This window comes from Mya arenaria, chromosome 3, assembly GCF_026914265.1.
Source record: "Mya arenaria isolate MELC-2E11 chromosome 3, ASM2691426v1".
Lineage (NCBI taxonomy): Eukaryota > Metazoa > Mollusca > Bivalvia > Myida > Myidae > Mya > Mya arenaria.
In genome coordinates this window covers 18,953,263-18,966,532 of record NC_069124.1, presented here as the reverse complement: position 1 = coordinate 18,966,532, position 13,270 = coordinate 18,953,263, and the positions used below count along the sequence as shown (strand labels likewise).

The window sequence follows — 13,270 nt, the reverse complement described above, 5'->3', positions numbered from 1 at the left end:
ATTATTATTTTTTTACAAAAAACTACAAAATTACACAACAATCTTAAAATAATGTTTTTTGTCCATTTAACGATAATTTATCTTATGAGACAACGATGATAACCAACTCACTTATAGAAAGCAAATTACACAAATTCGGAAGTGAATATTCAGTGATACATGTGTTTTTTTGTTTATCCCTACCACATCACACCAAAATGTAGCAAACTTATTTTAAAACAGAAAATATATTAATATCTGAGGGTTTTACCATAGTTTGCCTTTCAAACTGCAGGCATTGGACTGAATTCAAAGAATATAACATGATTGATCTACTTGTTCAACATATACGGTGTCGAGCCGAATGAAAATCACTTCCTTACTATATGTAAAAATACTCATGTGCACTCACTCACTCACTCACTCACTCACTCACTCACTCACTCACTCACTCACTCACTCACTCACTCACTCACTCACTCACTCACTCACTCACTCACTCACTCACTCACTCACTCACTCACTCACTCACTCACTCACTCACTCACTCACTCACTCACTCACTCACTCACTCACTCACTCACCTCACCTCACCTAAATCACTCACTCAATCATTCACCTCACTCAATCAATCACACACTCACGAACTGATTTATTGAGTAAATGAATGAATCGCATCATAATGTCAATGATTAATCAATGATGCCTTGGTTCATTTATTCATTCATAAACTAATACACGAATTGATTGATTTATTGATTATTGAGTTTTTTGCTCTTTGCGTAAGTAAACACATTATTTTTTGAAGGAACGAAAAGAAGTCAGGTCATTATTTTGAATTTATTATATTGACATGGCAATAACAAAATTTACAAACTTAACAATACATACAATAATATATATTAATAATATATATATTCAAAAACAAACCATATAAAATAAATTACAATGTAGCACGGTATTGGTAGCACTAAATACCACTGATATCACATGTGTCAGTATGCGCGGTTTACGGGGATTTAAAGATCAATGTGTAATCTTGCGATTCTGCTACGATGTCTTCTACTCGTCACTTGCTTGTCTCCTGCCGTCCACGACTTGGACTTTACCCGAAAGTGACGTAGGTCGGCTGCGTGGTCGTCGTGCAGCATGGGCATATAGCCGACAGGCGTGCACAATTTCTGTTGTGTCTCGTAGAATGCCTTGTATCCGCCATGGAGGAGGTAAACTTCTGGGAAGTTGAGCGCCGGGTAGTTGTGTTGGTTCAGCGCGCGGTCCTGCGATCTCAAGAACCTGTACCTGAAGAATATGAAAATATAATCACCCACATTCACATTGTGTTCATTATAAGATATACACACTAGAAATACCAAATGAATATCGCTGATTTTAGTGTGGTAATTAATTAAATACCTACATTTTAGGTCCCCGTTCGGAGGAGAATTCACAGTGGAAGATTAACACGTGGCGTTTCTCTGGCGTCACCGGCGTTTTTAGGAGCTCGTTGACCGCGTCTTTAGTGTAGAGGTTGACAGCATCCTGGATGTGGCCACCCTCATACTCGTACGGGTAGCGGCAGTCGACGACTGTCACCTTGGACAGCCGGTCGTTGTATCTGCCTGCCAGTACTTTTGCCATGATGTCCGTGCTGATGGATTTGAGGTCGCTGTGCTTGCCTGGGATTGTTGGAAGCGTGTAGTCTCGTGAGCCGTCGGCCACCAGGTCACACGTTTCGAGACGTTCCACTGCGTGGATGATGTCTTTCTCGATCGTCTGGATATCTTCGCCTCTGACCTTCTTCACAGCCGGGGAGTCGTCCACCTCGCTGTCCGCTGGACGCTTGCGGGAGAACAAACTTCTCTTGACGTCACCTGATCGGATACTTCTGAGACGTCTTCTTGATGGCAGCTTGATCTAAAAACAGACATGGGACATTGTACAACATGGTAACTCATATAGAATATTGTTTTGACAGAGTACGAGAGTAGATTGTTATTTTCGTGTGTATAAGTGGCGACTTTAGACTAAATGCTACTTCACTCAATTTAACACATATTGTAATGTCGGCCTACCGATAGTTCTGCGCTGGATCCAATTCCCGAGTTGACCGTCTGGCATGGTGTTAACATAGCCGCGATCTCGTCCCACGGTGACCCGGATGTGACGTCACTCACTGGAGAGTCTTCGAATAGTCGAGTTCTGAAAATAGATGAATACATTATTATTATTATTATTATTATTATTATTATTATTATTATTATTATTATTGAGTCAGTGGTTTATAATAACCTTAATATACATATATATATTATACATATATAATATTTTAGTTTTATCCCTCTCATCACACATTAATATTAAAGAAAAATGCTCCAGAGTGGTACCTGTTAAAGTAACAATACACTTACCTAATAGACATTTCTAGAATGAGTTTTAGTTTTTACACAGCTATTGGAAGAGATAATTTGAGAATACGGTTTGTATGCACGGTAATGGTTAGGAATGGTTATGATATTTTTCGCTTCATAGATGTGTATATATCCAGCCATGGTTGGTGTCCGGCCATTAGCGAGCATGCAATTATGTCCCTCTGGCTGGGAGTCGAGCTTGTCACCGTTCCGAGAGATAGGAGCAACGTGTGAACAACGTCCGACCAACTCAAAGCCAGACATAATTACGGTCACGCTAACTGCAGTTAACCTTAATCATTCGTTATCTTGCAAAGAAATTTGTTTCCTTTCATATTATTATTTTTTTACAAAAAACTACAAAATTACACAACAATCTTAAAATAATGTTTTTTGTCCATTTAACGATAATTTATCTTATGAGACAACGATGATAACCAACTCACTTATAGAAAGCAAATTACACAAATTCGGAAGTGAATATTCAGTGATACATGTGTTTTTTTGTTTATCCCTACCACATCACACCAAAATGTAGCAAACTTATTTTAAAACAGAAAATATATTAATATCTGAGGGTTTTACCATAGTTTGCCTTTCAAACTGCAGGCATTGGACTGAATTCAAAGAATATAACATGATTGATCTACTTGTTCAACATATACGGTGTCGAGCCGAATGAAAATCACTTCCTTACTATATGTAAAAATACTCATGTGCACTCACTCACTCACTCACTCACTCACTCACTCACTCACTCACTCACTCACTCACTCACTCACTCACTCACTCACTCAATCACTCACTCACTCACTCACTCACTCACTCACTCACTCACTCACTCACTCACTCACCTCACCTCACCTCACCTCAATCACTCACTCAATCATTCACCTCACTCAATCAATCACTCACTCAAGAACTGATTTATTGAGTAAATGAATGAATCGCATCATAATGTCAATGATTAATCAATGATGCCTTGGTTCATTTATTCATTCATAAACTAATACACGAATTGATTGATTTATTGATTATTGAGATTTTTGCTCTTTGTGTAAGTAAACACATTATTTTTTGAAGGAACGAAAAGAAGTCAGGTCATTATTTTGAATTTATTATATTGACATGGCAATAACAAAATTTACAAACTTAACAATACATACAATAATATATATTAATAATATATATATTCAAAAACAAACCATATAAAATAAATTACAATGTAGCACGGTATTGGTAGCACTAAATACCACTGATATCACATGTGTCAGTATGCGCGGTTTACGGGGATTTAAAGATCAATGTGTAATCTTGCGATTCTGCTACGATGTCTTCTACTCGTCACTTGCTTGTCTCCTGCCGTCCACGACTTGGACTTTACCCGAAAGTGACGTAGGTCGGCTGCGTGGTCGTCGTGCAGCATGGGCATATAGCCGACAGGCGTGCACAATTTCTGTTGTGTCTCGTAGAATGCCTTGTATCCGCCATGGAGGAGGTAAACTTCTGGGAAGTTGAGCGCCGGGTAGTTGTGTTGGTTCAGCGCGCGGTCCTGCGATCTCAAGAACCTGTACCTGAAGAAGATAGATATGAAAATATAATCACCCACATTCACATTGTGTTCATTATAAGATATACACACTAGAAATACCAAATGAATATCGCTGATTTTAGTGTGGTAATTAATTAAATACCTACATTTTAGGTCCCCGTTCGGAGGAGAATTCACAGTGGAAGATTAACACGTGGCGTTTCTCTGGCGTCACCGGCGTTTTTAGGAGCTCGTTGACCGCGTCTTTAGTGTAGAGGTTGACAGCATCCTGGATGTGGCCACCCTCATACTCGTACGGGTAGCGGCAGTCGACGACTGTCACCTTGGACAGCCGGTCGTTGTATCTGCCTGCCAGTACTTTTGCCATGATGTCCGTGCTGATGGATTTGAGGTCGCTGTGCTTGCCTGGGATTGTTGGAAGCGTGTAGTCTCGTGAGCCGTCGGCCACCAGGTCACACGTTTCGAGACGTTCCACTGCGTGGATGATGTCTTTCTCGATCGTCTGGATATCTTCGCCTCTGACCTTCTTCACAGCCGGGGAGTCGTCCACCTCGCTGTCCGCTGGACGCTTGCGGGAGAACAAACTTCTCTTGACGTCACCTGATCGGATACTTCTGAGACGTCTTCTTGATGGCAGCTTGATCTAAAAACAGACATGGGACATTGTACAACATGGTAACTCATATAGAATATTGTTTTGACAGAGTACGAGAGTAGATTGTTATTTTCGTGTGTATAAGTGGCGACTTTCGACTAAATGCTACTTCACTCAATTTAACACATATTGTAATGTCGGCCTACCGATAGTTCTGCGCTGGATCCAATTCCCGAGTCCAAAGACTCGTTGACCGTCTGGCATGGTGTTAACATAGCCGCGATCTCGTCCCACGGTGACCCGGATGTGACGTCACTCACTGGAGAGTCTTCGAATAGTCGAGTTCTGAAAATAGATGAATACATTATTATTATTATTATTATTATTATTATTATTATTATTATTATTATTGAGTCAGTGGTTTATAATAACCTTAATATACATATATATATTATACATATATAATATTTTAGTTTTATCCCTCTCATCACACATTAATATTAAAGAAAAATGCTCCAGAGTGGTACCTGTTAAAGTAACAATACACTTACCTAATAGACATTTCTAGAATGAGTTTTAGTTTTTACACAGCTATTGGAAGAGATAATTTGAGAATACGGTTTGTATGCACGGTAATGGTTAGGAATGGTTATGATATTTTTCGCTTCATAGATGTGTATATATCCAGCCATGGTTGGTGTCCGGCCATTAGCGAGCATGCAATTATGTCCCTCTGGCTGGGAGTCGAGCTTGTCACCGTTCCGAGAGATAGGAGCAACGTGTGAACAACGTCCGACCAACTCAAAGCCAGACATAATTACGGTCACGCTAACTGCAGTTAACCTTAATCATTCGTTATCTTGCAAAGAAATTTGTTTCCTTTCATATTATTATTTTTTTACAAAAAACTACAAAATTACACAACAATCTTAAAATAATGTTTTTTGTCCATTTAACGATAATTTATCTTATGAGACAACGATGATAACCAACTCACTTATAGAAAGCAAATTACACAAATTCGGAAGTGAATATTCAGTGATACATGTGTTTTTTTGTTTATCCCTACCACATCACACCAAAATGTAGCAAACTTATTTTAAAACAGAAAATATATTAATATCTGAGGGTTTTACCATAGTTTGCCTTTCAAACTGCAGGCATTGGACTGAATTCAAAGAATATAACATGATTGATCTACTTGTTCAACATATACGGTGTCGAGCCGAATGAAAATCACTTCCTTACTATATGTAAAAATACTCATGTGCACTCACTCACTCACTCACTCACTCACTCACTCACTCACTCACTCACTCACTCACTCACTCACTCACTCACTCACTCACTCACTCACTCACTCACTCACTCACTCACTCACTCACTCACTCACTCACTCACTCACTCACTCACTCACTCACTCACTCACTCACTCACTCACTCACTCACTCACCTCACCTCACCTCACCTCACCTCACCTCACCTCACCTCACCTCACTCAATCACTCACTCAATCATTCACCTCAATCAATCAATCACTCACTCAAGAACTGATTTATTGAGTAAATGAATGAATCGCATCATAATGTCAATGATTAATCAATGATGCCTTGGTTCATTTATTCATTCATAAACTAATACACGAATTGATTGATTTATTGATTATTGAGATTTTTGCTCTTTGTGTAAGTAAACACATTATTTTTTGAAGGAACGAAAAGAAGTCAGGTCATTATTTTGAATTTATTATATTGACATGGCAATAACAAAATTTACAAACTTAACAATACATACAATAATATATATTAATAATATATATATTCAAAAACAAACCATATAAAATAAATTACAATGTAGCACGGTATTGGTAGCACTAAATACCACTGATATCACATGTGTCAGTATGCGCGGTTTACGGGGATTTAAAGATCAATGTGTAATCTTGCGATTCTGCTACGATGTCTTCTACTCGTCACTTGCTTGTCTCCTGCCGTCCACGACTTGGACTTTACCCGAAAGTGACGTAGGTCGGCTGCGTGGTCGTCGTGCAGCATGGGCATATAGCCGACAGGCGTGCACAATTTCTGTTGTGTCTCGTAGAATGCCTTGTATCCGCCATGGAGGAGGTAAACTTCTGGGAAGTTGAGCGCCGGGTAGTTGTGTTGGTTCAGCGCGCGGTCCTGCGATCTCAAGAACCTGTACCTGAAGAAGATAGATATGAAAATATAATCATATATCATAATATAATCATCCACATTCACATTGTGTTCATTATAAGATATACACACTAGAAATACCAAATGAATATCGCTGATTTTAGTGTGGTAATTAATTAAATACCTACATTTTAGGTCCCCGTTCGGAGGAGAATTCACAGTGGAAGATTAACACGTGGCGTTTCTCTGGCGTCACCGGCGTTTTTAGGAGCTCGTTGACCGCGTCTTTAGTGTAGAGGTTGACAGCATCCTGGATGTGGCCACCCTCATACTCGTACGGGTAGCGGCAGTCGACGACTGTCACCTTGGACAGCCGGTCGTTGTATCTGCCTGCCAGTACTTTTGCCATGATGTCCGTGCTGATGGATTTGAGGTCGCTGTGCTTGCCTGGGATTGTTGGAAGCGTGTAGTCTCGTGAGCCGTCGGCCACCAGGTCACACGTTTCGAGACGTTCCACTGCGTGGATGATGTCTTTCTCGATCGTCTGGATATCTTCGCCTCTGACCTTCTTCACAGCCGGGGAGTCGTCCACCTCGCTGTCCGCTGGACGCTTGCGGGAGAACAAACTTCTCTTGACGTCACCTGATCGGATACTTCTGAGACGTCTTCTTGATGGCAGCTTGATCTAAAAACAGACATGGGACATTGTACAACATGGTAACTCATATAGAATATTGTTTTGACAGAGTAGATTGTTATTTTCGTGTGTATAAGTGGCGACTTTCGACTAAATGCTACTTCACTCAATTTAACACATATTGTAATGTCGGCCTACCGATAGTTCTGCGCTGGATCCAATTCCCGAGTCCAAAGACTCGTTGACCGTCTGGCATGGTGTTAACATAGCCGCGATCTCGTCCCACGGTGACCCGGATGTGACGTCACTCACTGGAGAGTCTTCGAATAGTCGAGTTCTGAAAATAGATGAATACATTATTATTATTATTATTATTATTATTATTATTATTATTATTATTGAGTCAGTGGTTTATAATAACCTTAATATACATATATATATTATACATATATAATATTTTAGTTTTATCCCTCTCATCACACATTAATATTAAAGAAAAATGCTCCAGAGTGGTACCTGTTAAAGTAACAATACACTTACCTAATAGACATTTCTAGAATGAGTTTTAGTTTTTACACAGCTATTGGAAGAGATAATTTGAGAATACGGTTTGTATGCACGGTAATGGTTAGGAATGGTTATGATATTTTTCGCTTCATAGATGTGTATATATCCAGCCATGGTTGGTGTCCGGCCATTAGCGAGCATGCAATTATGTCCCTCTGGCTGGGAGTCGAGCTTGTCACCGTTCCGAGAGATAGGAGCAACGTGTGAACAACGTCCGACCAACTCAAAGCCAGACATAATTACGGTCACGCTAACTGCAGTTAACCTTAATCATTCGTTATCTTGCAAAGAAATTTGTTTCCTTTCATATTATTATTTTTTTACAAAAAACTACAAAATTACACAACAATCTTAAAATAATGTTTTTTGTCCATTTAACGATAATTTATCTTATGAGACAACGATGATAACCAACTCACTTATAGAAAGCATAATTACACAAATTCGGAAGTGAATATTCAGTGATACATGTGTTTTTTTGTTTATCCCTACCACATCACACCAAAATGTAGCAAACTTATTTTAAAACAGAAAATATATTAATATCTGAGGGTTTTACCATAGTTTGCCTTTCAAACTGCAGGCATTGGACTGAATTCAAAGAATATAACATGATTGATCTACTTGTTCAACATATACGGTGTCGAGCCGAATGAAAATCACTTCCTTACTATATGTAAAAATACTCATGTGCACTCACTCACTCACTCACTCACTCACTCACTCACTCACTCACTCACTCACTCACTCACTCACTCACTCACTCACTCACTCACTCACTCACTCACTCACTCAATCACTCACTCACTCACCTCACCTCACCTAAATCACTCACTCAATCATTCACCTCACTCAATCAATCACTCACTCAAGAACTGATTTATTGAGTAAATGAATGAATCGCATCATAATGTCAATGATTAATCAATGATGCCTTGGTTCATTTATTCATTCATAAACTAATACACGAATTGATTGATTTATTGATTATTGAGATTTTTGCTCTTTGTGTAAGTAAACACATTATTTTTTGAAGGAACGAAAAGAAGTCAGGTCATTATTTTGAATTTATTATATTGACATGGCAATAACAAAATTTACAAACTTAACAATACATACAATAATATATATTAATAATATATATATTCAAAAACAAACCATATAAAATAAATTACAATGTAGCACGGTATTGGTAGCACTAAATACCACTGATATCACATGTGTCAGTATGCGCGGTTTACGGGGATTTAAAGATCAATGTGTAATCTTGCGATTCTGCTACGATGTCTTCTACTCGTCACTTGCTTGTCTCCTGCCGTCCACGACTTGGACTTTACCCGAAAGTGACGTAGGTCGGCTGCGTGGTCGTCGTGCAGCATGGGCATATAGCCGACAGGCGTGCACAATTTCTGTTGTGTCTCGTAGAATGCCTTGTATCCGCCATGGAGGAGGTAAACTTCTGGGAAGTTGAGCGCCGGGTAGTTGTGTTGGTTCAGCGCGCGGTCCTGCGATCTCAAGAACCTGTACCTGAAGAAGATAGATATGAAAATATAATCATATATCATAATATAATCATCCACATTCACATTGTGTTCATTATAAGATATACACACTAGAAATACCAAATGAATATCGCTGATTTTAGTGTGGTAATTAATTAAATACCTACATTTTAGGTCCCCGTTCGGAGGAGAATTCACAGTGGAAGATTAACACGTGGCGTTTCTCTGGCGTCACCTGCGTTTTTAGGACCTCGTTGACCGCGTCTTTAGTGTAGAGGTTGACAGCATCCTGGATGTGGCCACCCTCATACTCGTACGGGTAGCGGCAGTCGACGACTGTCACCTTGGACAGCCGGTCGTTGTATCTGCCTGCCAGTACTTTTGCCATGATGTCCGTGCTGATGGATTTGAGGTCGCTGTGCTTGCCTGGGATTGTTGGAAGCGTGTAGTCTCGTGAGCCGTCGGCCACCAGGTCACACGTTTCGAGACGTTCCACTGCGTGGATGATGTCTTTCTCGATCGTCTGGATATCTTCGCCTCTGACCTTCTTCACAGCCGGGGAGTCGTCCACCTCGCTGTCCGCTGGACGCTTGCGGGAGAACAAACTTCTCTTGACGTCACCTGATCGGATACTTCTGAGACGTCTTCTTGATGGCAGCTTGATCTAAAAACAGACATGGGACATTGTACAACATGGTAACTCATATAGAATATTGTTTTGACAGAGTACGAGAGTAGATTGTTATTTTCGTGTGTATAAGTGGCGACTTTAGACTAAATGCTACTTCACTCAATTTAACACATATTGTAATGTCGGCCTACCGATAGTTCTGCGCTGGATCCAATTCCCGAGTCCAAAGACTCGTTGACCGTCTGGCATGGTGTTAACATAGCCGCGATCTCGTCCCACGGTGACCCGGATGTGACGTCACTCACTGGAGAGTCTTCGAATAGTCGAGTTCTGAAAATAGATGAATACATTATTATTATTATTATTATTATTATTATTATTATTATTATTATTATTGAGTCAGTGGTTTATAATAACCTTAATATACATATATATATTATACATATATAATATTTTAGTTTTATCCCTCTCATCACACATTAATATTAAAGAAAAATGCTCCAGAGTGGTACCTGTTAAAGTAACAATACACTTACCTAATAGACATTTCTAGAATGAGTTTTAGTTTTTACACAGCTATTGGAAGAGATAATTTGAGAATACGGTTTGTATGCACGGTAATGGTTAGGAATGGTTATGATATTTTTCGCTTCATAGATGTGTATATATCCAGCCATGGTTGGTGTCCGGCCATTAGCGAGCATGCAATTATGTCCCTCTGGCTGGGAGTCGAGCTTGTCACCGTTCCGAGAGATAGGAGCAACGTGTGAACAACGTCCGACCAACTCAAAGCCAGACATAATTACCGTCACGCTAACTGCAGTTAACCTTAATCATTCGTTATCTTGCAAAGAAATTTGTTTCCTTTCATATTATTATTTTTTTACAAAAAACTACAAAATTACACAACAATCTTAAAATAATATTTTTTGTCCATTTAACGATAATTTATCTTATGAGACAACGATGATAACCAACTCACTTATAGAAAGCAAATTACACAAATTCGGAAGTGAATATTCAGTGATACATGTGTTTTTTTGTTTATCCCTACCACATCACACCAAAATGTAGCAAACTTATTTTAAAACAGAAAATATATTAATATCTGAGGGTTTTACCATAGTTTGCCTTTCAAACTGCAGGCATTGGACGGAATTCAAAGAATATAACATGATTGATCTACTTGTTCAACATATACGGTGTCGAGCCGAATGAAAATCACTTCCTTACTATATGTAAAAATACTCATGTGCACTCACTCACTCACTCACTCACTCACTCACTCACTCACTCACTCACTCACTCACCCACTCACTCACTCACTCACTCGCTCGCTCGCTCGCACGCTCGCTCACTCACCTCACCTCACCTCACCTCACCTCACCTCACCTCAATCACTGACTCAATCATTCACCTCACTCAATCAATCACTCACTCAAGAACTGAGTAAATGAATGAATCGCATCATAATGTCAATGATTAATCAATGATGCCTTGGTTCATTTATTCATTCATAAACTAATACACGAATTGATTGATTTATTGATTATTGAGATTTTTGCTCTTTGTGTAAGTAAACACATTATTTTTTGAAGGAACGAAAAGAAGTCAGGTCATTATTTTGAATTTATTATATTGACATGGCAATAACAAAATTTACAAACTTAACAATACATACAATAATATATATTAATAATATATATATTCAAAAACAAACCATATAAAATAAATTACAATGTAGCACGGTATTGGTAGCACTAAATACCACTGATATCACATGTGTCAGTATGCGCGGTTTACGGGGATTTAAAGATCAATGTGTAATCTTGCGATTCTGCTACGATGTCTTCTACTCGTCACTTGCTTGTCTCCTGCCGTCCACGACTTGGACTTTACCCGAAAGTGACGTAGGTCGGCTGCGTGGTCGTCGTGCAGCATGGGCATATAGCCGACAGGCGTGCACAATTTCTGTTGTGTCTCGTAGAATGCCTTGTATCCGCCATGGAGGAGGTAAACTTCTGGGAAGTTGAGCGCCGGGTAGTTGTGTTGGTTCAGCGCGCGGTCCTGCGATCTCAAGAACCTGTACCTGAAGAAGATAGATATGAAAATATAATCACCCACATTCACATTGTGTTCATTATAAGATATACACACTAGAAATACCAAATGAATATCGCTGATTTTAGTGTGGTAATTAATTAAATACCTACATTTTAGGTCCCCGTTCGGAGGAGAATTCACAGTGGAAGATTAACACGTGGCGTTTCTCTGGCGTCACCGGCGTTTTTAGGAGCTCGTTGACCGCGTCTTTAGTGTAGAGGTTGACAGCATCCTGGATGTGGCCACCCTCATACTCGTACGGGTAGCGGCAGTCGACGACTGTCACCTTGGACAGCCGGTCGTTGTATCTGCCTGCCAGTACTTTTGCCATGATGTCCGTGCTGATGGATTTGAGGTCGCTGTGCTTGCCTGGGATTGTTGGAAGCGTGTAGTCTCGTGAGCCGTCGGCCACCAGGTCACACGTTTCGAGACGTTCCACTGCGTGGATGATGTCTTTCTCGATCGTCTGGATATCTTCGCCTCTGACCTTCTTCACAGCCGGGGAGTCGTCCACCTCGCTGTCCGCTGGACGCTTGCGGGAGAACAAACTTCTCTTGACGTCACCTGATCGGATACTTCTGAGACGTCTTCTTGATGGCAGCTTGATCTAAAAACAGACATGGGACATTGTACAACATGGTAACTCATATAGAATATTGTTTTGACAGAGTACGAGAGTAGATTGTTATTTTCGTGTGTATAAGTGGCGACTTTAGACTAAATGCTACTTCACTCAATTTAACACATATTGTAATGTCGGCCTACCGATAGTTCTGCGCTGGATCCAATTCCCGAGTCCAAAGACTCGTTGACCGTCTGGCATGGTGTTAACATAGCCGCGATCTCGTCCCACGGTGACCCGGATGTGACGTCACTCACTGGAGAGTCTTCGAATAGTCGAGTTCTGAAAATAGATGAATACATTATTATTATTATTATTATTATTATTATTATTATTATTATTATTATTATTGAGTCAGTGGTTTATAATAACCTTAATATACATATATATATTATACATATATAATATTTTAGTTTTATCCCTCTCATCACACATTAATATTAAAGAAAAATGCTCCAGAGTGGTACCTGTTAAAGTAACAATACACTTACCTAATAGACATTTCTAGAATGAGTTTT

General features: G+C 39.6%; 5 protein-coding genes across 5 annotated transcripts; all 5 read right to left on the bottom strand.

The window, feature by feature from the left end:
• Window positions 1–998: 998 nt before the first annotated feature.
• On the bottom strand, window positions 999–2,398 carry LOC128225780 (M-phase inducer phosphatase 1-like). The gene is made up of 4 exons (XM_052935678.1): window positions 2,388–2,398; window positions 2,052–2,178; window positions 1,397–1,893; window positions 999–1,278 (listed from the first exon to the last, which is right to left on the bottom strand). Exons 1-4 carry the CDS (start codon window positions 2,396–2,398, stop codon window positions 999–1,001), a joined length of 915 nt encoding a protein of 304 aa, XP_052791638.1.
• Window positions 2,399–3,681: 1,283 nt separating this feature from the next.
• LOC128225778 (M-phase inducer phosphatase 1-like) lies at window positions 3,682–5,096 on the bottom strand. The gene is made up of 4 exons (XM_052935677.1): window positions 5,086–5,096; window positions 4,741–4,879; window positions 4,086–4,582; window positions 3,682–3,961 (listed from the first exon to the last, which is right to left on the bottom strand). Exons 1-4 carry the CDS (start codon window positions 5,094–5,096, stop codon window positions 3,682–3,684), a joined length of 927 nt encoding a protein of 308 aa, XP_052791637.1.
• Window positions 5,097–6,456: 1,360 nt separating this feature from the next.
• On the bottom strand, window positions 6,457–7,878 carry LOC128225777 (M-phase inducer phosphatase 1-like). Its single transcript, XM_052935676.1, has 4 exons — window positions 7,868–7,878; window positions 7,526–7,664; window positions 6,879–7,375; window positions 6,457–6,736 (listed from the first exon to the last, which is right to left on the bottom strand). The coding sequence occupies exons 1-4, from the start codon at window positions 7,876–7,878 to the stop codon at window positions 6,457–6,459; spliced, it is 927 nt and encodes a 308-aa protein (XP_052791636.1).
• A 1,263-nt stretch (window positions 7,879–9,141) lies between these two features.
• On the bottom strand, window positions 9,142–10,574 carry LOC128225776 (M-phase inducer phosphatase-like). The gene is made up of 4 exons (XM_052935675.1): window positions 10,564–10,574; window positions 10,219–10,357; window positions 9,564–10,060; window positions 9,142–9,421 (listed from the first exon to the last, which is right to left on the bottom strand). Exons 1-4 carry the CDS (start codon window positions 10,572–10,574, stop codon window positions 9,142–9,144), a joined length of 927 nt encoding a protein of 308 aa, XP_052791635.1.
• A 1,262-nt stretch (window positions 10,575–11,836) lies between these two features.
• LOC128225775 (M-phase inducer phosphatase 1-like) lies at window positions 11,837–13,254 on the bottom strand. The gene is made up of 4 exons (XM_052935674.1): window positions 13,244–13,254; window positions 12,896–13,034; window positions 12,241–12,737; window positions 11,837–12,116 (listed from the first exon to the last, which is right to left on the bottom strand). Exons 1-4 carry the CDS (start codon window positions 13,252–13,254, stop codon window positions 11,837–11,839), a joined length of 927 nt encoding a protein of 308 aa, XP_052791634.1.
• Between the last annotated feature and the right edge of the window lie 16 nt (window positions 13,255–13,270).

What these genes read in the sequence shown, in the direction of transcription:
- LOC128225778 (XM_052935677.1), bottom strand. An exon ending in GATCCAGCGCAGAACTATCG is followed by an intron (nt 4,583 to 4,740) that starts GTAGGCCGACAT and finishes GTCTGTTTTTAG; the next exon opens with ATCAAGCTGCCATCAAGAAG. An exon ending in TCCGAACGGGGACCTAAAAT is followed by an intron (nt 3,962 to 4,085) that starts GTAGGTATTTAA and finishes TATCTTCTTCAG; the next exon opens with GTACAGGTTCTTGAGATCGC.
- LOC128225776 (XM_052935675.1), bottom strand. An exon ending in GATCCAGCGCAGAACTATCG is followed by an intron (nt 10,061 to 10,218) that starts GTAGGCCGACAT and finishes GTCTGTTTTTAG; the next exon opens with ATCAAGCTGCCATCAAGAAG. An exon ending in TCCGAACGGGGACCTAAAAT is followed by an intron (nt 9,422 to 9,563) that starts GTAGGTATTTAA and finishes TATCTTCTTCAG; the next exon opens with GTACAGGTTCTTGAGATCGC.
- LOC128225777 (XM_052935676.1), bottom strand. An exon ending in GATCCAGCGCAGAACTATCG is followed by an intron (nt 7,376 to 7,525) that starts GTAGGCCGACAT and finishes GTCTGTTTTTAG; the next exon opens with ATCAAGCTGCCATCAAGAAG. An exon ending in TCCGAACGGGGACCTAAAAT is followed by an intron (nt 6,737 to 6,878) that starts GTAGGTATTTAA and finishes TATCTTCTTCAG; the next exon opens with GTACAGGTTCTTGAGATCGC.
- LOC128225780 (XM_052935678.1), bottom strand. An exon ending in GATCCAGCGCAGAACTATCG is followed by an intron (nt 1,894 to 2,051) that starts GTAGGCCGACAT and finishes GTCTGTTTTTAG; the next exon opens with ATCAAGCTGCCATCAAGAAG. An exon ending in TCCGAACGGGGACCTAAAAT is followed by an intron (nt 1,279 to 1,396) that starts GTAGGTATTTAA and finishes CATATTCTTCAG; the next exon opens with GTACAGGTTCTTGAGATCGC.
- LOC128225775 (XM_052935674.1), bottom strand. An exon ending in GATCCAGCGCAGAACTATCG is followed by an intron (nt 12,738 to 12,895) that starts GTAGGCCGACAT and finishes GTCTGTTTTTAG; the next exon opens with ATCAAGCTGCCATCAAGAAG. An exon ending in TCCGAACGGGGACCTAAAAT is followed by an intron (nt 12,117 to 12,240) that starts GTAGGTATTTAA and finishes TATCTTCTTCAG; the next exon opens with GTACAGGTTCTTGAGATCGC.